Source organism: Mirounga angustirostris, unplaced genomic scaffold, assembly GCF_029215605.1.
Source record: "Mirounga angustirostris isolate CCGP_5_RB_7025 unplaced genomic scaffold, mMirAng1.0.hap1 SCAF_2, whole genome shotgun sequence".
Taxonomy (NCBI): domain Eukaryota; kingdom Metazoa; phylum Chordata; class Mammalia; order Carnivora; family Phocidae; genus Mirounga; species Mirounga angustirostris.
In genome coordinates, this window is record NW_026991710.1 from 3481645 (window position 1) to 3501855 (window position 20211).

Below are 20211 nucleotides of genomic sequence, written 5' to 3' on the forward strand. Positions count from 1 at the left end.
GCCCTCTGGGATCTGGGGGTGCTGGGGCCGTGCTCAGGCCACGGGGAGTGTCGCCACGAGGCCTGACCCCTACGTGGCTCCTCGGGTGCCCTGGCAGATGCAGAGGATTTTGTCCTGGGGCCACGTTGAGTCAGCCTCTCAGTCCAGAGGGCAACCGCCAGGAGGAGGGTGAATGCGTGGGGGGTGGGCAGTGCCTCAGCTCTGCTGTTCACCAGGCCTTCTTCCCTCCCAGGGGGATCAGGATGACCGCTCATGCAAGCAGTGCCGGACCTCCAGCCCGAGCTCCACCGGGTCAGTCAGCCTCGGGCGCTACACCCCGACCTCACGGTCACCCCAGCACCACAGCCGTCCAGGTACTTGGCCCCCATGGCTTCTTTGAGCCCGGATGAAGCTGTACCTCTCACTGCTTTCCCTCTTCTGACTCTGTCTCTTCCTTTACACAACCGGGAAAATGGCGGGCCGGGTGCAGGATGGCCAGCGGGTGACGGGAGAGCCTGGCCAGGTCACGTGTCCACGAAGGTTGGCCCCTCGTGTCTGGGAGGGGAGGACCGCTGCGGAGGCAGCTGGTTACCCTGCTGGTTAGAGGAGCCGTCCGGTGAAACACACGAGCAGCACCGAGCATTTAGACATGTTTCGGTCGCAGGAGATGTCAGGAAGCTAAAGGAGCGTAAATGTGGGAGACCAGAGGTCCGTGAGTCCCAGGCTCATGTGGGTCTGGGGGGGTTGAGCTATGAAGGCAGCGTCAGTGGCCAAAAAGTAGTAAGAATATCAATTGACCCTCTTCACCTGTAGCTAGGATGGTGGCCCTGAAGACAGCCAGCCATCCCTGCGGGAACATTGGTGAGGGCTTATTGCGCCCTCCTGGCAGGGAGACACCCGGGACAGGGTGCTCTCTACCCCCAGCCCACCTCCTTTCCTGCCTGGCACCCAGCTGTGTATTGCTCACCCTTAGCTTCGAAAACTCATCGTTACCCTCGGTGTGTCAAAGCCCCAGGGACACTCCATGCACACACTGCCTTTGTGAGGGATTTTTCCAAGCTGCTTCCTCCTTGGCCAGCTGCTGCATGACTCCATTTCCACATCCATGGGCTACAGCTCTAATTTTCGCAGCCTTTGTGGAAAAATCAACTCATTCATTTGCAAAGTTATTTTCATTGACTACCTGCAATGTTCTTAGAACATCCTGCTCAATAAGTGGAAAGTAGATGAATCAATGAGTGAGTGAACCAGTGAGTGTGTGAGTGAGTGAATGAGTGAGCCAGTGAGTGTGTGACTGAGTGAATAAGTGAGCGAGTGTGTGAATTAGTGAGTGAGCGAGTGAGTGAATGAGTGAGTGAATGAGTGAATGAATGAATGTGTGAGTGAATGAGTGAGTGAGCAAGTGAATGAGTGAGTGAGCAAGTAAATGAGTAAGCAAGAGTGTGAGTGAGTGAATCAATGTATGAGTGGATGAATGAGTGTGTGAGTGGGCAAGCGAGTGTGTGAGTGAATGAGTGAGTGAGCGAGTTAGTGTGTGAGGGAGTGACTGAGTAAGCGAGTGAGTATGTGAGTGAGTGTGAATGAATGAGTGTGTGAGTGAGCAAGTGTATGAGTGAGTGAATGAGCCAGTGAGCGAGCAAGTGAGTGAATTAATGTGAGTGAATGAGCGAGTGAATGAGTGTGTGAGTGAATGAGGGAGTGAGCAAGTGAGTGTGTGAGGGAGTGACTGAGTGAGCAAGCGAGTGAGCAAGTGTGTAAGTGAATGAATGAGTGAGCAAGTGAGTGAATGAGTGAGTGAGCGAGTGTGTGAGTGAGTGAATGAGTGAGCCAGTGAGTGAGTGAATGAATAAGTGAGCGAGTGTGTGAATTAGTGAGTGAATGAGTGAATGAATGAATGTGTGAGTGAATGAGTGAGTGAGCAAGTAAATGAGTGAGTAAGCAAGTGTGTGAGTGAGTGAATCAATGTGTGAGTGAATGAGTGTGTGTGAGCAAGCGAGTGGGCGAGCGAGCGTGAGTGAATAAGTGAGCGAGTTAGTGTGTGAGGGAGTCACTGAGTAAACGAGTGAGTGTGTGAGTGTGTGAATGAATGTGTGAGTGAGCAAGTATGTGAGTGAGCGAATGAATGAGTGAATGAGCCAGTGAGCGAGCAAGCGAGTGAATGAATGAGCGATCGAATGAGTGAATGAGTGAGTGTGTGAGTGAATGAGCGAGTGTGTGAGTGAGTGAATGAGTGTGTGAGTGAATGAGTGAGTGAGCAAGTGAGTGTGTGAGGGAGTGACTGAGCAAGCAAGTGAGTGAGCAAGTGTGTAAGTGAATGAATGAGTGAGCAAGTGAGTGAATGAGTGAGCCAGTGAGTGAGTGAATGAATAAGTGAGCGAATGTGTGAATTAGTGAGTGAATGAGTGAATGAATGAATGTGTGAGTGAGCAAGTAAATGAGTGAGTAAGCAAGTGTGTGAGTGAGTGAATCAATGTGTGAGTGAATGAGTGTGTGAGTGAGCAAGCGAGCAGGCAAGCGAGCGTGAGTGAATAAGTGAGCAAGTTAGTGTATGAGGGAGTCACTGAGTAAACGAGTGAGTGTGTGAGTGAGTGTGTGAATGAATGTGTGAGTGAGCAAGTGTGTGAGTGAGCGAATGAATGAGTGAATGAGCCAGTGAGCGAGCATGCGAGTGAATGAATGAGCGATCGAATGAGTGAATGAGTGTGTGAGTGAATGAGCGAGTGTGTGAGTGAGCGAATGAGTATGTGAGTGAATGAGTGAGTGAGCGAGTGTGTGAGGGAGTGACTGAGTGAGCAAGCGAGTGAGTATGTGAGTGAACAAGTGTGTGAGCGAGCAAGCGAGTATGTGAGTGAACGAGTGTGTGAGTGAACGAATGAATGAGTGACTGATGAGCGAGCAGGTGAGCAGGCGAGTGAGGGGTGAAGGGCAGTCAGGTTCCCCAGGTGCCCTCTCCGAAGGCCCCTCTCCCGACCCCCGAGCACCGTATTTTGGGTCACCCGGGCCTGTTGGCAGTGCCTGGCCAGGTGCTCACCTCAGAGAGCCCAGACGCATATCGCAGCGGGACGCGGCCGGGTGCCCATCAGGTGCACGCTCGCCCGGGTCCAGCCAGCAGCTGTCCACCTGCCTTTGAAGCCAAGGAGCCCCCAGTGGAGGGACAGGCAGGGCTCTGGAGCCCAGGGCTGCCCCCCGACCCTCAGCGGGCCGGGCTTCCTCACTCAGAGTCCAAAGCGCATCTGGTGACTCCCGTCAGGGGCCTCACAAGGGTGTGCCTTCTTCGGGAGAGGAAGCGCGAATGTCCCTGGCGGAGCGGGGCCTAGGACCATGCTGTGGCCTTGCGGGTCGCGGGCCCGGGGCGGACTCTGACTTGCTTTCTGTTGCCTGCAGCTGGTACTGTGAGTGTTGGTACTAGTAGCTGCCTGTCCCTGTCCCAACACCCAAGCCCTACATCCGTGTTCAGACATCATTACGTCCCCTACTTCCGAGGTAAGGTGCGCAGGGCCGCGGGCCGCGGGCGCTCGCAGGGCGTCCGGCCACGCGTCTGTGTCTTGCTGTCCTGTGTGCGCCGCATGGCTTCCCCGAGCCCCGTGTCTCCGCCCGTGCTCCCTGCTGTGTGTCTCGTGGGCCAGCCCCGTTTCTGTCGGTGTGTCAATGTTCCTGGGATGAGGACGTAGGCAGCTTGCACTGGGAAGGAGTGAGGAGTGAGGAGCCGAGTGAGAGCCGCAGGGGCAGGAGGCTAGGATCTCCCCCGCGCCCAGCCTGGGGCCTCGTTCCCAGAGCCTTTCCCCCATGACCCCTGTGGATGTCCCACGTCAGCTCCGCGGGGGCACGGGGACCGCTCGCAGCCATTATCAGGGGCCAAAGCAGAGGGGGCTGTGATTTGTCCGTGGCCTCGGGGCTCATGGTGGCTGGGGCCGGACGCACACCCTGCGGGGGCTCTAGTTCCTGCCTCCTCCCAGGGCGCAGACCCCCCCCACCATCCACATCCCTACACAGACAACAAATGCCAGTCACACCAGGAAAATGGCCAAGCTCGTTTCCCATGTGTTACGGACTGATTGTGTCCCCGAGGTCCATATGTGAAGGCCCTAACCGCCCATGTGACTGCATTTGGAGATGGGGTCTTCAGGAAGCCATCAGGGTCGCATGAAGTCACTAAGATGAGATCCTGATCCATAAGATCGGTGGCCTTACGAGAAGAGGAAAAGACACTGGAAGAGCCCTCGCTCTCTGCGTGTGCTCAGAGGAAGGGCCTCACAGTCATGTGAGGACAGGGTGGCCGTCTGCCAGCCAGGAGCAGGGCTCCCACCGAAACCAAGCCCTGCCACGCTTCGGTCTGGGACTTGCAGCCTCCAGAACTGTAAGAAACAATGTCCGGCACTTTGGGACACAGCCCAGCGGCCCGAGACACCGTAGAAGGGTGCTCCAGGTGTTAGAGGAAGCAGCGGTGATGTTCTTACTGATCCCCCAGAGGGGCATTGAGCCCCCCGTTCTGTACAGCTACAGAGTGGGACCTGGCCCTCCTGATGGGACTGGCAGGCCAGCCAAGCTCAGCTGGATCGTGCCCCCATCTGATGGTCTCGGATGGGGCTTGCTGGAACTTGTGTGTTCCCTTACGTGCATCCCCGTCGCTAGTTTGCGTGTCTGCCCTGGGTCAACGGAGAGCAGAGCCCCCGAGCATCGGGACCTGTCCTCACAGCTCACCATCTGACTTTTCTGGACATGCCGTCCCTCTTGAAAAGCAGCAAAGCCGGACATGGTGCCTCCCGTGAGCACGACAGCAGCCAGCAAGGCCTTGCCACATGCAGCCGCATGGCCTGTGCGCGTCCTGTGGGCAGACAGCGCACTCCCTGCAAACCAGGGGGAATTGGGCTAGTAGATGGGTCATAGCAGGTCACCAAGGAGATGCCTCTTCTCCCTTCGCTCACAGGTCCGAAGGCCCCTGGCCACACAGCTCCCCCGCCAACCGCCACCCGCCGTGGCCCTGCTTTCGGTGGGGCTGTCCCCCTGAGGGCTCTGGAAGAGGGGTGGCCCGGAGACAAGGCCCGGCCACGGGGCACTTGCTGTCTCTGGTGCGGTAGCCTTGCTGTCCTGGCAGCCCCCGTGAGCTGGCCGGACCACACGGGGACCCCCTTTGTCCGAGATGAGTCCAGGCTGGGGTCTGCGGCCAGAGCAGACCCTGTGACCCTGTCCTCCGCTGTCCCCTTCTGACTCTCCACCCTCAAGTTCTTAGCCCTCCAGGGTGAGGAAAGCCAGCGAGCGCCCTCAGCCAAGGGCTGGCCCTGGGACGGTGTCTCAGACCTGCAGCATGCCCGCTCCAGGTGGGTCAGGGGGAGCAGCGCACCCTCCTCAGCCCCGTAAGGGAGGGCCGGGGGGTCACAGGGAGAGACAGCCGTGTTGTCCTCGGGCAGGAGCAGCTAGGCCCCTCCTTCCACCCCATGGTGGGGGAGACCATGCAGACAGGCTCTAGCCCCTGCCCGCTGAAATAGGATTTGGAAACCATTTCAGAGCCTGGCCAAGGGCATCTCCTGGGGACAGGAGCACAGTCCCCATGCGGCCTGCCAGGTGGGCCCAGGCACGGGGCCTGTGTGGGGCCTGCAGCTTTTGGGGCGGTATCTGCCCTGACCCTCCCGGCTGCACTGGCCACCAAGCCCCTTCGTCAGAAATCAGACAAAGCCCCTGCTCTCCTCTCTGGGTCAGATGCAGGGGAGTCCTGGCGCCATGTCTCTGCCCCATCCCCAACTTCCAGGGCCATCTGTGACCTTGGGAGTGCCCAGCCTCTTCACAGGACTCACCCCAGAGGAGACCAAGGCTCAGACACACGATGCTGGCCTGAGATCCCGAAGCTCCGTGGGGCAGAGCTGAGTCGGGCCCTTGTTCACCAGCCACGTCCATCACGGGTCCTGAGTCCACCTCCGAGAGCGCACCGAGGGAGCCCGTCCTCTGCTTGATGCTCTTATCCAGCCGCAGGCTCTAGCGCATCCCAGCCTGTGGGCATTCACTTGTCAGCTGTGTCCAAGGCCTGTCCTCCTCCCAGCTGGTCATGGCCCCGTGTCCACCCACCCTCCCCGGGAAAACCTTTCCTGGCCTCTCCTCATGGCAGCCTTAGCATCTTTGGCTCCTCTAGGTGATGACCCTCTGAATGCCGCAGTGGGTGGAGGGCTCCCCAAGGAGAGGCATGCCCTCACCCCAGCCACCACCTGCCCTGACCCAGCTAGATGCTGACGGGGCACCTTGCTTTCCTCCTCTCTCCTTGCTGGACCCCTATCCCAGACACACCTTCCTCCCCCCATGTCTCAATGCCCAAGGCCACTCTCTACCAAGGCCGGCAGGCCGCATCTGTGTTGGTGGCAGTCATTTGCACTTTAGTATGAATTTCAGACCCAGGGATGTCTCCTGAGGCAGCGTAAGGTTTAAGCCTGACCTCTCACCTGTTAAGGAGCAGGTCAAGGGGAGGTGGTGCTGCCGGGACCTCTTCACTGGGCAGCTGCAGCTTACTGAGCAGCGAGCCTCCTCCCCTCTGTGGCAGGAGGGGCGGAAAGGGGCTGCCAGTGCAGAGCCTCGGGTCAGGGCCCGCTTCCCACCCACTCACTGTGCCCCAGAGGCACCTCTTCATCTGGCCCCAGTCCCTGGGCCATGCACCTTACTCAGACGGTTGGTGGAGCGCTGCACATGTGAGAACCCACGCACGTCTTGCTCATCGTCCTTAACACGCCCTTTCACGCAGATGGGAGCTGGCTTTGCTTCCAGCCACCTTGAGGACTTGACAGGGGCCGACCCAGGGCAAAGCTGGGACGATCGAAGAGCAGAATGAATGACAGGACATTGGACAGTCACCCAGCGAGTGAGGTGAGGGCCCGCAAGTCCATGCTGTCAAAAATAAATGAGCAAATGAATAAATGAGGGCAAAGGGACAGATCTCCCGAGCAGGAGAGCTCCCAGTGACTTACATGGACGTGCCACCCTCAAGGAGGGAACCCACACCCCCCGCCCCCAGTCCCCAGGCGTGCACGGTGCATGGCCTGCTCAGGGCACAGCCTTGGAGGGCCAGGAGGGAGACTGCTCAGGAAACCTGGCAAACCCCACTTGGCCAGGGGCTCAAGGTCACCATCCCAGTGACCGGTCACGTTGATGGCAGGTACCCTTGACCTGCTGGGATGGGAGGGCACTGCGCCCCCAGGGTCTTCCTCCTGAGAACCTGCAATCCCCGTCTGATCACGAGAAATAATCAGACCAGTCCTCACGGAGGGACGCCATGCAGAACACCTGCCCAGGACTCCTCACGAAAATCATGGCAAATCAGGGAAGTCTGAGAAGCTGTCGCAGCCCAGAGGAGCCTGGGGAGACGGGAAGACATGTCACATGATGTCCCGGATGGGGTCCATGGACGGGGGAGGGGACGTGAAATCTGAAGGGTGGCCTTTAGCCAACACCAAGGCAGCGACGCATGATGCCCCGCGGCAACAGGAGCGGTTACCCCGCGGGGAGACTGGCTGCAGCGCGCTCCAGAGCAGACCGCTTGCTTCAAATTTAGGAAGAAGCAGCCTCTCCCCGACCACCACCAGTAGAGGACAGAATCCGACCTCCTTCCCGAACTGCCTCCAGAGGCCACGAGAGCCTGGTCCGCAGGGGCTTCTTCTCAAAGTCAGGCCGGGGCCTCCTCTCGTTTTCCCGCATCCGTGGTGACATCGGTGGTTTGGGGTTTTACTGCTGATGCCCAGGGAGGAAGCCAGCCCCCGGGGCAGTGACTGCAGGCTCGGGGGTGGCATGGTGAGCCAGCTGGAGCTGGGCCTCACCGGGACCCTGGCCCCGGGCCCTCCCAGCCCCGTCCCTCCTGCAGAAGGCGGCCAGGGAGTTACGAGTCCTACGGGGCTGCTGTGGGCATTTCTGTGAGCTTCTGTGGGCAAAGCACTACAAGGGACCCTCGGCGGGGGCGGGGGGTGGGTGATATTAGCAGTGTCTTATGAAAATGAGGTGACCCAGTGAGTCCAGACAGGAGAATGGTCAATGGTGGCCTGGGTCTCCCAGGGAGGCTTTGCACTGGGGCCTTGACCCAGGAAGGGCCATGGCAAGTGGGGAGGATTGCAAAGGGGATTCTAGCGGGGGTGGGGAGGGGAAGGGAGGCTGGGAGGAGGGGATGCCAGCAGAGACGTCTCAGCCTGGGACCAGGGGGCAGAGTTTGGTGATCTCTGTACCCCTGGATGGTAGGTGTGGATGGGCGTCATGGGCCACTGCTTCTGGGTCTGTGACCCCAGCTGCCCCAGGGTCTCGGGCCCCGTGAGGACCTGCTGAGCACTGTGGGTGCTCCCCAGATAGATCAGCACACACACACAGGCTGTTGCTTGTGCTGTAGGAACACACTGCCCTGAGGCTTGGGGCCTGGGGGGACAGGAGCCCTGCCACGTGTCCCATCATCTGCAGCCACCTGGGCGGGAGCTGGGCGCACGAGGGCGTCTAGGCAGAAGGGAGTGAGCTGTTTGAAACCTCCCGGATGCGCCAGGCTGTGCCCGGAGCAAAGCAGACTTAGCGACGACCCCCGGCGTGGGCCGTCCTCGGCGGTTCCCGAGCCTGGGCAAGGAGACTGTTTAAACTTCTGCCGTGTTTCTCTGTCCTTGGGGTGTACCCCCTCACAAGCCACCGTTGGTAGAACCGATCGGCAATCGGGAGTTTCCTTTATGTGCACACGGCGGTGGTTTCCCCCGGGGGACTCAGCAATGGCTTGAAGGCTCGTGCCCCAGGGAGCAGCGGGAAGGAGCCTGGACTGGTGTGGGGCTCTGGAAGAGTCCGTGCTGCAAGGGGGGTGTGGCTCAGGGGAAGGCAGCGTTCACGTGGTGATGGGGGGCAGTCATGGGCCCCAAGTTCCATCAGCACCAACGGGCGAAATTGGCACCCAGGCGCAGGGGGATGGATGCTCTGAGCTGTGGTCAGCAGCCCCCTTTGTGGTCTCAGCCCGGTTTGGGCCGCGGGGCAGGGGCCCGCTCAGGCTGAGTGCCCACCTCTGCCCCTATGAGCCCTCCCGGGTTCCCGGTGCACCTGACCCAGGCAACAGCGTGCTCGGAGCCCACGCCTGCTGCACCCTCCCGTCCACGTCTACCCCGTGGGAGGGCGCTTCTTTGCCGGGTCACCTCAGGGCCCTGCCGCTTTGAACAGCTGCACCTCACAGGGGCTCCTTCCAAGTCTGGAGGGCCCCTCCCTTCGCCAGGCCATGATCCAAGGTGGCAGAGGGTTTCCTGAGGCTAATGGGAGAGGAAACGAGGAAATGCCTTAGGCGTGTCTTGCTAAACTGAGCCGTAAACCTCATCATCCAAAGTGTTCAACGCCCATTGCATTCTATCATGTCATTCCTTAAATAGGTACGTGTAGAGTGGGGAGGGGGGACGAGGGGGTCACCGGGGAAATTACGACTGTCTGAATTTGTGACTTGATAATCCAACCTTGTTCAGAACACAGAAATTATAAATCCAGGTGGGATATGAAATTGGAGCCAGAATTGGAGAACTCCTTTCATTTAATTTGCCAAAAGTAGCTTTATTTAGGAACATGGCAGCTAATTAATATCAACTTGCTCTTATCCTCCTATAGCTGATAAAATGTTACTCAGCGGCATTTAGGAACCGATTTTGTAATCCTATTCTGAATGATTTGTGGATTCTCCGAGAAAGCGGCATCTTTTTACACAAGGATACTGAGGGAGGGAGGCTTTAGTTTTGGTGAATTTGCGATTTGCTGGATTCAAGCCCCAGCCGGTGCTGAACGGCAGACCAACTGTGCACCCCGAGGAGAGTGGGGGTCAGCTGAGCCAAGCCGACATCCCCATGAACTAGCAACCCGCAAGTTCTTTGCCCTTGGGGCCACTGCTCCTTGCAAATGGGGCCACTGGAAGGGGTCCACTCGAGGTTGGATTAACAAGCTGTGGGGCACAGTCTGGAAGTGTCGGTGGAGGGCACCCTCCCCTGGGCAGAGTGTTGCGGGGCTCCACCAGCCAGGGGAGATGGGTTCACTGGGAACCAGCATTCCTACTTGACATACTGTCCTTTGCCTTCCCCTTCCTCCCTTCTACCTGTCTTTGCTCTTCCGTCTGGAGGCAGTGAAAGTGGCCGGAGCACCCCCAGCCTCTCAGTGCTCTCAGACAGCAAGCCTCCCCCCTGCACCTACCAGCAGGCGCCTCGCCACTTCCACGTCCCAGGTAGGCACCCAGGATGCGTGATTGGGCTTGCCACGCAGAGTGTCTGATTGCATGGGATTGCTATGATTCCCAAGCCTCTCGGCCCCCCCAATTCTAAGGGTTTGCACATCCGCCTGCTGGCGTGCGTTGGAGTTTCCCCCAAAGCCACACAAACACCGGGGAGACATTTTTGCTCTCCCGGGAATGTGCTGGAGAGAAGGCGCTGTCCGGCCAGCTGCCCACTCTAGCTGCCTCCCTCCCCACGCCCCTTGAACTAGGTTCTGGCTTCGGGCTGGGCGACGCTTGGTCTGAGGTGTGGGCCCCGGGCGTCAGTCGCTTGTGAGCCTGTCTGGCCAGTTGGAATCTGGTGCCTGACGCCTGCTTTGGAGAAGCAGAGGGGTGGAAACCAGTGTGCTCGCTCACCCTGCCCTTCTCCTCTTCTCTCTCTTCTTTCCCAGACACTGGCGTAAAAGATAACATCTATAGGAAACCCCCTATCTACAAACAGCATGGTACAGTCGGATTTCCTCTGCTGCCGTGTTCCCTGCATGCCTCTTGCACCCCTTTGCTTCTGGATGCTTCCTTTTGCTGTGTTCTGGTTGGGGATGGGGAGGCACCAGGGGCTGTCTGGATAGTAAGGGCAGATTCACTAGCGGGCTCTCGGGAGCCTCTGCATCGAAGACTGCGGAGGGCACCTCTGAGTCAGGACGCCTCTGTGTGCTCTAAAGCTGAGGCTCACACACGTCAGTGGGCTTGGGGTGGGAGTCCTCATCGACGGCCGGTTTCTGGGGCTTCGGTTATGCCACTTTGAGGGAGGCAGCCGGACTGACGCCAGCCGAGATCCCGAGGTACAAAGGCTTCCTGGACCCCAACCCAACCCAGCTGGAATTTTGGAAAACAGAACCAACCAGAGTTAGTCATTCATTCCTGTGTTTTAGGAATTTCTGAGGAGAGAGTGAATAGCCAGCCTTCAGTCAGAGAGTTTTATTGCATCAGTGAGTAGGGGCTGGACAGGTCGAACAGTGAGGGGGTCTCTCAGCCCCTGGTTTCCCTCTCCAAGGGGACTGCCCACCTCCGCTCCACCTGAGTTGGCCTGGGACAGGTGCACGGGCTGCAGGTGGCCGGAGCCATGGAGCAGGAAACAGAAGGCTCCAGGTCTCCTTCTGTTTCTTGATGGAATTTCTGGGTGATTTGGGGCATGTGGCTCCACCATCCTGAGCCTCTGTTTCCTCATCTGCAAAATGGGACTGATCCGTCCACCCTGCCTTCTTCACAGGCTGGTTATGAGACCAGATGGAGGAATGAACGTGGAAATACGGTCTAAACTGTGAAGTGCTGTGCACATGATGGGGAGGTGGGAAAAGGAATTCCCATATTTAAAGTTCTTGTCCGGATGCACCCAAAGAAAACAGCCTCGTCCCCCGTCCACCACTGCATCGCTGTTAGGTGGAATCCTATCAAAGCGTGCTTTCTGTGACTTACTGACAAATCAGTAGTCTGATTATACAAACAAGACTTCTGATTTTTCCTTAAGTACAGTAGGCTTTGTGCTTATTGCTTTGTGCATTTCTTGCTCTTCCCAAGAAAGAAAGGAATGGGTTAAACTCTTGGGTGCCCAGAAGGCGGTGGCTTTACCATTCCCTCTCAGCTGGGGAAGCTTGGAGCAAGATGTTCTGGAGGGATCAGAGAGGGCTGGGCCAGTTAGATCCTAGGGCCCTTAGAGATTGTCCAGACCAGCCCCTTGTTGCTACAAGTGGGGAGGTTGAGGCCCAGCTGAAGGCAGGAGCAGCTGTGTTGGGTGCTGTCTTACCATCATGGCGCCCGTGTTCACGCCTGCATGGAAAGCTGTGTTTTCTGAGCTTGTCACAAGTGGCATTGGCTGACTTGGCCTTTATTAACCTCAAACATGTGGGTAACACCTGTGGTAAGAGGGGCCAGCCTCTTAGGAAGCAGAAGAGGCCGTGAAGCAGATTATGAAATTACTCAGCAGCTTCTGAACAAGCCAGATCTAGGACAAAGAGCTTCCAACCCTAAGTCCTTTGACCAAATTGTCCGATGGAGAGACATTTTGTTTTACTGTTATCAGCGTGAATCCTCGCGTTGTTGGTTTTAAACTGGATACGAAGGTCCCTCCCATCCAAAGGCAAGGGAATTCTTGTAGGACTGAAGCTCATTTACCGTTTCAGAAATCTGGCATACTGATTCTTTTGGCAAATAGACTTTATAGAGTACCTACTCTCCACCCAGCATCCGGCCACGTTCAAGGGGTAAACGTGAATACAGCCTGTCCCTTTGTGAATGGGCATGGTCTGTGGATGGGGGTCTCAGCATGTGTGTGTACTGTCCTTCACCCGGTTTCCTTAGGGAACGCTCCAAAAATAACGTTGTGTTAGCATGTATTTGGCCCCTGATATATTTGAGATGCTTTGATTTTACAAGATGTCCCCCATCCAAGTGGAGCACATCCTGGCAGAATCGTGTGTGTGTGAGTGCATGTACGCATGCATGTGCAAGCATGTGTGTGTGAGATCATGTGGGTGTGACCATGCATGTGACTGTGAGTTTGTGTGAGATCATGCGTGTGTGAGCGTGTGTGAGAGCATGTGTGTATGACCATGTGTGTGAGATCATGCATGCGTTAGCATGGGTGTGGGTGTATGAGAGAGCATGAGTGTGAGATCATGTGTGTGTGAGCATGTGTGAGAGCATGCATGAGTGTGTCGGAGTGTGTGTGAGCATTGTGAGAGAATGTGTGTGTGTGAGATCATGCATGTGTGAGCGTGTGTATGTGAGTGTGTGAGAGAGCATGTATGTGTGAGTGTGCAGGTGTGAGAGCACACGTGTGTGTGAGAGCACACGTGTGAGTGCATGTGTGTGTGAGATAATGCATGTGTGAGTGTGAGCATGCATGTGTGAGAGGGTGAGCATGTGAGAGCATGCATGTGTGAGAGTGTGAGCATGTGAGAGCATGCGTGTGTGAGAGCAGGTGTGTGTGAGATCGTGTATGTGCGAGTGTGTGCAGGTGTGAGTGTGTGAGCGGGTGTGAGAGCACACATGTGTGTGCATGAGAACACACATGTGTGAGCTCATGTGTGTGTGAGCATGCATATGTGAGTGTGAGCGTGTGAGAGCATGCATGTGTGAGTGTGTGAGCATGTGAGAGCAGGTGTGTGTGAGATCATGTATGTGTGAGTGTGTGCAGGTGTGAGTGTGTGAGAGCACACGTGTGTGTGTGAGAGCACACATGTGTGAACTCATGTGTGTGATAATGCATGTGTGAGCGTGTGAGCATATGCATGTGTGCGTGTGTAAGCGTGTGAGCATGTATGAGCATGAGTGCGTGTGTGAGCATGCATGTGCCTGTGCACGCCCCCACACACTCAGCAAAGTCACCAGCCAGTCATCTCTCGGGGGAGAGACTTGAGAAACCACTGCGTTGACCTCCACCTGTCTCGAGACACTCTGGGGGATGATGTTGCATTACTGGACCATTTAGCTAGTTTAAGACAGTATGCTTAACCAGTTTAAAAAGCATAGTTTTTAATTAATGCATGTACTTTTCGATGCCCTATCTCCAACTCATACACAGCTTTTGTTAATCGGCATCACTCTTTTCTGGTGCTCGCATCCCGTTCCTGTTTGGGGAAGCGAGCTCCAGTGGTGAGCCCGCCGGCCCTGCAGTGGGGCACTGGTGTTGTGGACGAGGGGGGCCCATGCCCGAGCAGCTGCGGTGAGGGCACCCCCATTCTGGGGGGCGCTCGACAGCTGCCTGCGCATCCCCTGTGGGCCCCCAATGAGGTTGGCACCACTGTGGACGAGGAGCCTGAGGCTGGGGCTGAGAAGTGGCCGCTCTGGGGCCCAGCTGGTGCTCATCTGCCTGACCCCTGACCTCTGGCCCCTGACCCTTCCGTTCTCACTGTACAGCATTTAGTGCCCCACAGTATGTTCTGTACTCTATTAGTTTCAGCTCTACTTGGTTACGATTTTATGGCTTTTAAAAAAAATAGTAAGAAAAAATAGAAAGGAAGCAAAAGGCAATGAGTGGAAAATTGAAAACAGCGGGGGGCAGGACAGGACAGGAGCGGAAGAGCCCTTTCCTGCATAGCGGGGGACCGATGTGGGACAGGCAGGGAGAGGCAGGACACGGAGAGCGGATGGGACCGGGTGCCACGGTGCTCCCGAGCCGTCTGCAGGCGCTCGCAGCGGGGGGTGCCCCTGATTTGGGTGAGGCAGGCATGCTTCCTGCCACGGCCGCTCCCCGTCTCCACTCTGAGAGTAGGGTCAAGGCTGCCTCGCCATCGGCCTTTGCGGGAGTTGGCTGAGGCCCCGCTGACGTGGGGCGTGGAGCAGGGTCATTCCAGTGGTAGGTCCCCTCGATGGAGCGACGCTCTGCTAGGTTTTAGACTGCTCAAAATGAATTCCAGGGAAGAACAGAACACGTCTCCCCACACCTCCCAGGAAGCTGAGCGTCCAGACGCAGGGACAGGGCTGGCTGTGTCATCTGTAAGCAAAGGGCAGCTCTGCGACAGCCATGGGAGTGGATGCCCGGGCCCTGGACACAGGAGATGGCAGCTCAGCCCCGCACCTGCAGCATCTGCTAGCAGCAGGGTGCTCGCTCCCTCCTGCCCCCCAGAGCAGTCAGCAGACGGGGCCCCGTGGGGCATGCATGCTATTCGTCTGGTCCCTGGTGTAAGACAGGAGGCAACCCCTTCTCACGTGTCTCCCTGGGATTCCTGCGTGGTGGGGCCAAGTCTCATTTTGGTTTGGGGTCCTGTCTTGGGACGGGAGGAAAGGGAAGGCAGGCGGGCTGTGGGTCCAGAAAGAGCATCAGAGGCCAGCCAGTCTCCTGGGGATGCCTCCAACAGAGTCCCCTGGGGCTCTCCCCGGAGGGCTCCTTATGGCAGATACATTCCCGGTTTAGAGGGCACTGCCTTGTCTGCTGGGACAGACAGTGGGTCGTCCTTAATCGGTCTGTCTTCTCCTGACTCTCTGAAACACAAGGCTGTCCGCTCGCCTCAAGGCTGTTCTCTTGTTCATTCCTCATTTTTCAGACCTGGGCTCCTGGGTGTGTTACAGCATCTACATGCATTACCTCATGGGATCCTCGCAACTCGGGGGTGGGCATCATCTGCCCATTTTACAGATCAGGAAACTGAGGCTCAGAGCTGTTCAGGAAGCAGGCATATAATACAAAGTGCCGGACACCTGTATTTTCCTACCCCTGCTCCCACGTCGGGGCACCCGTCGCATGTGTTGTGGGCTGGCACGTTTGGCCTTTGGAAAGCCCTTGGTGACTGAGTGTGGCTGAGTCGTACGCTCCTGGTTGAGCCTTTGCAGAGGAAACTTGCTCAATCCTGGTGGGAGAGCTTCCTCATCAGGTGGTGGGGCCCTTTCTTGAGCCCCGAGGTGGCTCCACAGCCAGACGCATCTGACCCACCCGGTCACCCACAGCTATGTGCAGTCCTCAAACCCAGGGTGGCCTTTGGGCCCCGTGGCCTGAACTCCAAGGGCTGGGATTTCATATCCTGAAGAGCCCTTTGTTGTCTTTGTACTTGCAAATTACCCCCTCTGTAGTGGTCCGTTTGGGGGCCACCGAGGGCTCATTGGGGGTGGGGGTGTGCTCACTGACTTTCACTGGTGGACCCAGCCCTGGAGGCTTCTCTGGGTGGGACAGTGGCTATGCTCTGGAGCTCCAAGTCCCCGCTGGCCTGACCATCCCCAGAGCTTGCTGGGCGGCCGCCAAGAGTCATGGCGGATGTGTGGCCAGACCCTCAGGGCTCTGCTGCCCTGCGGCCACCATTGTCCGGACAACAGGCGAGCCCGGGCCGCTGGGCATGCATCCCTCCTGCCCCTGCCTCTGTCCACCGTGGCGCCCCTCGCGTAGGCTCGCTGTAAATTTGCCTCCACCCGTGGAGAGAGCAGGGTTTTTATTTTCACACTGGAAAATACTGTCTCTCCTGGAAGAAGGAGAAACAGCCATCGGGAGTAACAAAATGTCCGTGTGTCCAGAACGCTCTTCAACTGTGACCTTATCTTGTCAAGGTCCTGTAGCCCAGTCCCCAATTTCCAAGCTCTCGGGCCTGATGTCAGTCTTGTCCTTGGTGGTGCACAAGGCAGGGTGTTCCAAAAGGCTCAAAGGTCCAAGCCCTCCGCAGGCTGCAGGTAAGGAGCCCACCCTTGGCGTGTCCTTACTGTGGCCTTGGTCTCCGTGGCGGGTGGGAAAGGAGCCCGGGGTTTTCCTTTCATTGTTCCATGCATGGGGTCCGTGGCTTAGTACAGGAAGTCCTCAGTTGGGTGCTGAGCACTGTCATATGCCCTTGCGTGATGTACTTGATCCTACTCGCTTGGAGATGACCCCACCCCCACCACCAAAAATAAAAAGGCCAGTGGAGAATATAGACACCTGACTTCTCAGCCCCAGATAGCGTTCTTGGTGGACACACTGTGGCAAAGTGAGCTTTCGCTCCTTCCAGTCCACTAAGGTCACCTCTGGCCGTATGTCGTACCTCCTTTACCTCTCTTCGCGGACTTTTCCTGTGGCAGAGTTCACTGACCGTTCTGCGTTTCGTGGGTGGCAGGCAGTGAGGGGGACAAACGGGGGGGGGACTTTGGAGACAGAGCACCTGGGTCCACATATCAGCCTCTGCCATGCCCTGTGCATGTCATCGTCTCTGAGCCTCAGTCTCCCGATCTGTGAATGGGGTGGCGTGGGGATCCGCAGGAGTGCCGGTGAAGCACCCGGCCAGGTTGGACACAGCAGGCCCTGCTGGACCAAACCCACCTGTTCCTTTAGGGTTAAACTGGGAAAGTAGAGAGTGCATGCTTCAAAATGCCAAGTGGCTGCATCCAAACACGTGGCGCGATCTCGGCGGCGTGGAGTTGGCTGGAGTTCTAAGACCGCGTCACTTTGCACCCCTGCTCTTGGTTTGAAGAACCGTCAGGAGGGAGGGTGCATGGCCGCCGCCCGCGGGGCTCCCGTGGGAGGCTTCTCCGGCGCGTCCTGCTCCCCGGCCCTGCAAAGGCTCTCGTGCCGTGGACCTTGGCTTGATTCCTTTCTGTTTCTGAGCACAATGGGAAGTGGGAACCGTGGCAGGGACGCCCAGACGAGATGGTGTATCTCCTTGACAAGCGGCCCCTTCCCTTCCAGCTGTCAGGCGACCCGATGGAGAGGACGGAATTTTCGAGCAGGATAACAGGAAGGTAATGCGGGGGCAGGTCTGGGCGGGAGCAACGTTGCCCAGAGGCAGTCTGGCTCAGGGGGGGTTCCCCAGCCAAAAGCTCAGGCTCCCTCTCCCGCATTCTGCTCCGGAGGGGCCCCACGAGGCCCCACGCGGCAGGGACCAGATTTCAGAGGTGGCCCCGTCCGCCGCCGCCTCCCACCCAGACTAGCACGCCTCCTGCCGCACCCCTGTAACCCGGTTACGGCTCTGTCACCGAGGCCATGTCTAAGCAAAGAAAGGAAACTTAGTCCAAGGGCATTCTGGAGGCATCTGGGGTGCTGGCTCGAGAACAGGCTGGGCAGGGGTCCCGGGGAAGGGTCCGAGGGTAGAGTGAGGCTCTGGGGGCCGTGCAGCTCGGCGACAAAAGCAGCCAGGGGGAATGTGTGGAGGCCTGGGCGCGCCTCCCTGGGGGGATTGGCCCCCAGAGTTTCCCGCCCTGGCTCCAGGGAGGCCGAGGGCCCCTGGCTTGTATTTAAGGGAGGGAGCTGTGCGTGGAGAGAGCCCACGCCTGGCTCACCCGTGCACCCCCAGGAGAAGCCGTTTGGGCCCCTCACCTCCCTGACCCCATTTCCTCCTCTGTAGCACGGGGCAGCCCCATGCAGATGGCCTCTGCATTCACGTGGCTTTTTTCCTCCCTCAGCAGAAGACCAGCTGGCTGCTTCTCAAGGGGGATGCAGACACTAGGACTAACTCTCCAGACCTAGACAACCAGTCTTTGTCCCACAGTAGCGGGACCGATAGAGACCCTCTCCAAACAATGCAAGGGGACAACTTTTACTCACGTGAGTGGTTCTTTTGAGCAAGGAGCTGTACCTGTGGCATGAGATGCCTCGCAACAAGGGGGCCCCACAATCTGGAACCCATCCCCCAGAACTGAGCCTTGCTCATTAAGAAATCTAAGGAGCAAACCAGGTAGGAGAGTGGACCCCCTTTCCGTGTGAGTTCCCCTGGACATTGTGAGCTCGCGTGTGGCCCGTGGGCACACGGCATATCTCCTAGAACGCTCCAGGGCTGGAGACAGCCCAGGAAGCCAAACTGGTCTCCTGGGTTCTATTGCAAAGAACATCTCCCGGGCCATCAGGCCGGGAAGCGGGGGGCCCATTTCCCTCCAGAGCAGCCATAAGCATGGTCCAGGAGGGTGAGTCCAGACTGGGAGTCGATGACAGGGTACAGCCACGCGGCGCTCGGCCTGAGCAAGGCACCGGGGAGTGGGGACATCCTGTCCGCAGGGAGTACGGGGACAAGTGACCGCTGCCTGACTCTGGGGGTCAGGAGGGCTGAATTAGGGGGGATTTTCAGATGCAGGGCAACGCTCCACATAGAGCTCTAGAATTGTACATTGTGGGTGAGAAGCATGGCCAGCTAGGGTGTGATGCCCGCAGGAGACCTGGACGCCGTGCCTGGGTCCCAGTGGGTGGTTTCCTGTGGGCACGTGTGGGGCTGAGCTGGGACGCAGAGGTGGACAGGGGTATGAAGAGGCAGAGCACAGAGGCTGGTGTGGCCATGAGCCTGGCCCGAGCTCAAATCCAGGCTCACGCCTGATGGTACGTGGGACCCTGGGCCGCGACCGCACCGCTGGGCCTCCGTTCCGCCTGTCCGCCTGGCCAGGCCAGTAGAGACCAGAGGAGGTGACACACGTCCACAGCCGGCGTTCTGCCTGGCGCATAGTAGGTGCTCAGCAAACAGACTGTCATTGTCATCTTCATGCTCATGACTCTGAACTGTAACCTGTCTTACACATGGAAGGGGCGGCCCGGGCATTGTCGTTTGTTAAAGAAGAGCTCGAAGCAAAGCAAAGGCGCATTGTTTTGTGTATGATCTTTGCGAGCAGACATCGTGAGCCACCCCTCCCCGTGCATCTGGCCCGCCGGGGGTGCAGCGCTCTAAACATGGGGCTCTCCGGGCCGGCACATGGGTGGATGCCACCGCAGGAAGTCCACGTCAGAGCAGTCCCCCAGAGTGACTCGTCCAAGGTGGTGGTGTGCTCCTCCCGGGGCAGGTGTGGGGCGGACGCGGTGGGCTGCCCGTCCCCCCCGCCGGCAGGTCGCGGCGCGGACCAGCCCAGCAGCTGCGGTCCGTCCCCCGGCCCTTGTCTGCTCCCAGGCACCCACTGCCCCGGGTGCTGCAAGACCTGACCATGGGCCTTGCTGCTCCGTGTTCCCTTTGTCCTGATGGCGGTTGGTTTGGAAGGTGGTGGGATCCTGTTGCGCCAGCCCTCCAGCACCCCCACAGCCCTCGCACGCCTGGGGTGTCGTCGTGACACCCATGAGGCCCAGGAGCTCTCAGGAAGTGAGTGTCTGGGGACCTCAGGGGGTGGCCCTTTATGGCTTCCCATCCTCCCCTTGCTGGGTGGTGCTAGGACACACCTGCGGCTGACCCCGGGATCCCCACTTATGTCCGCAGCCCACCTGTGGGGGGGTTACCACATGGGGAGAAGCCTGGCCACGGTCCCCCCCCCCCGTGCCGTTGACCTGCCCTGTCACCGGTGTGTGCTGCCTTCACCCCCTTGCACTGGCCCCTCGCCCGCACGTGCGGGGCCAAGGGGCCCCCGGCTCATCCCGGGAGCCCCATAGGCGGGAGCTCCCCCGCGAGGCCCCCAGGCTGTGCGGGCCATTTTGGCTGGCCAGTCACACACCTGCAAGGTCTTGTTTTGGCTCCGTCCCCTCGTCCTCACTGTTGTCTCCCCATCACTGGGGCCACGGGCAGCCACAGGTGGGGGTCCCCGTGCTTGTCACCCAGGGCGTACCTGGCCGGCAGGAAGCGCCTCGCCTGTGCCAGAATCCAGGCTCTAATGGGGGAGATTCCTCCACAGTAGAAACAAGGCGTGTGTGTGTGTGCGCATACCTATGG

General features: G+C 58.3%; 1 protein-coding gene across 15 annotated transcripts in view; it reads left to right on the plus strand.

Moving 5' to 3' along the window:
* The window catches only part of ABLIM2 (actin binding LIM protein family member 2), a 120656-nt gene that overhangs the window by 70615 nt on the left and 29830 nt on the right, over positions 1-20211 (plus strand). For 4 of the 15 annotated variants that reach the window (XR_006791873.3, XR_008506634.1, XR_010409259.1 and 1 more), the window contains 7 exons: positions 233-353; positions 3364-3462; positions 10061-10162; positions 10600-10653; positions 16184-16303; positions 17289-17341; positions 18002-18143. Coding sequence is in view for 2 of the 15 variants with exons in the window: in XM_045881552.3 (XP_045737508.1) it covers positions 233-353; positions 3364-3462; positions 10061-10162; positions 10600-10653; positions 17289-17341; positions 18002-18143 (571 nt within the window). In the remaining 13 variants the exon portion in view is untranslated. Of the gene's footprint in view, positions 1-232; positions 354-3363; positions 3463-10060; positions 10163-10599; positions 10654-16183; positions 16304-17288; positions 17342-18001; positions 19223-20211 lie in introns of those variants that run through there. The other 11 variants (XR_008506639.2, XR_008506641.2, XR_010409263.1 and 8 more) reach the window with 6 other exon arrangements.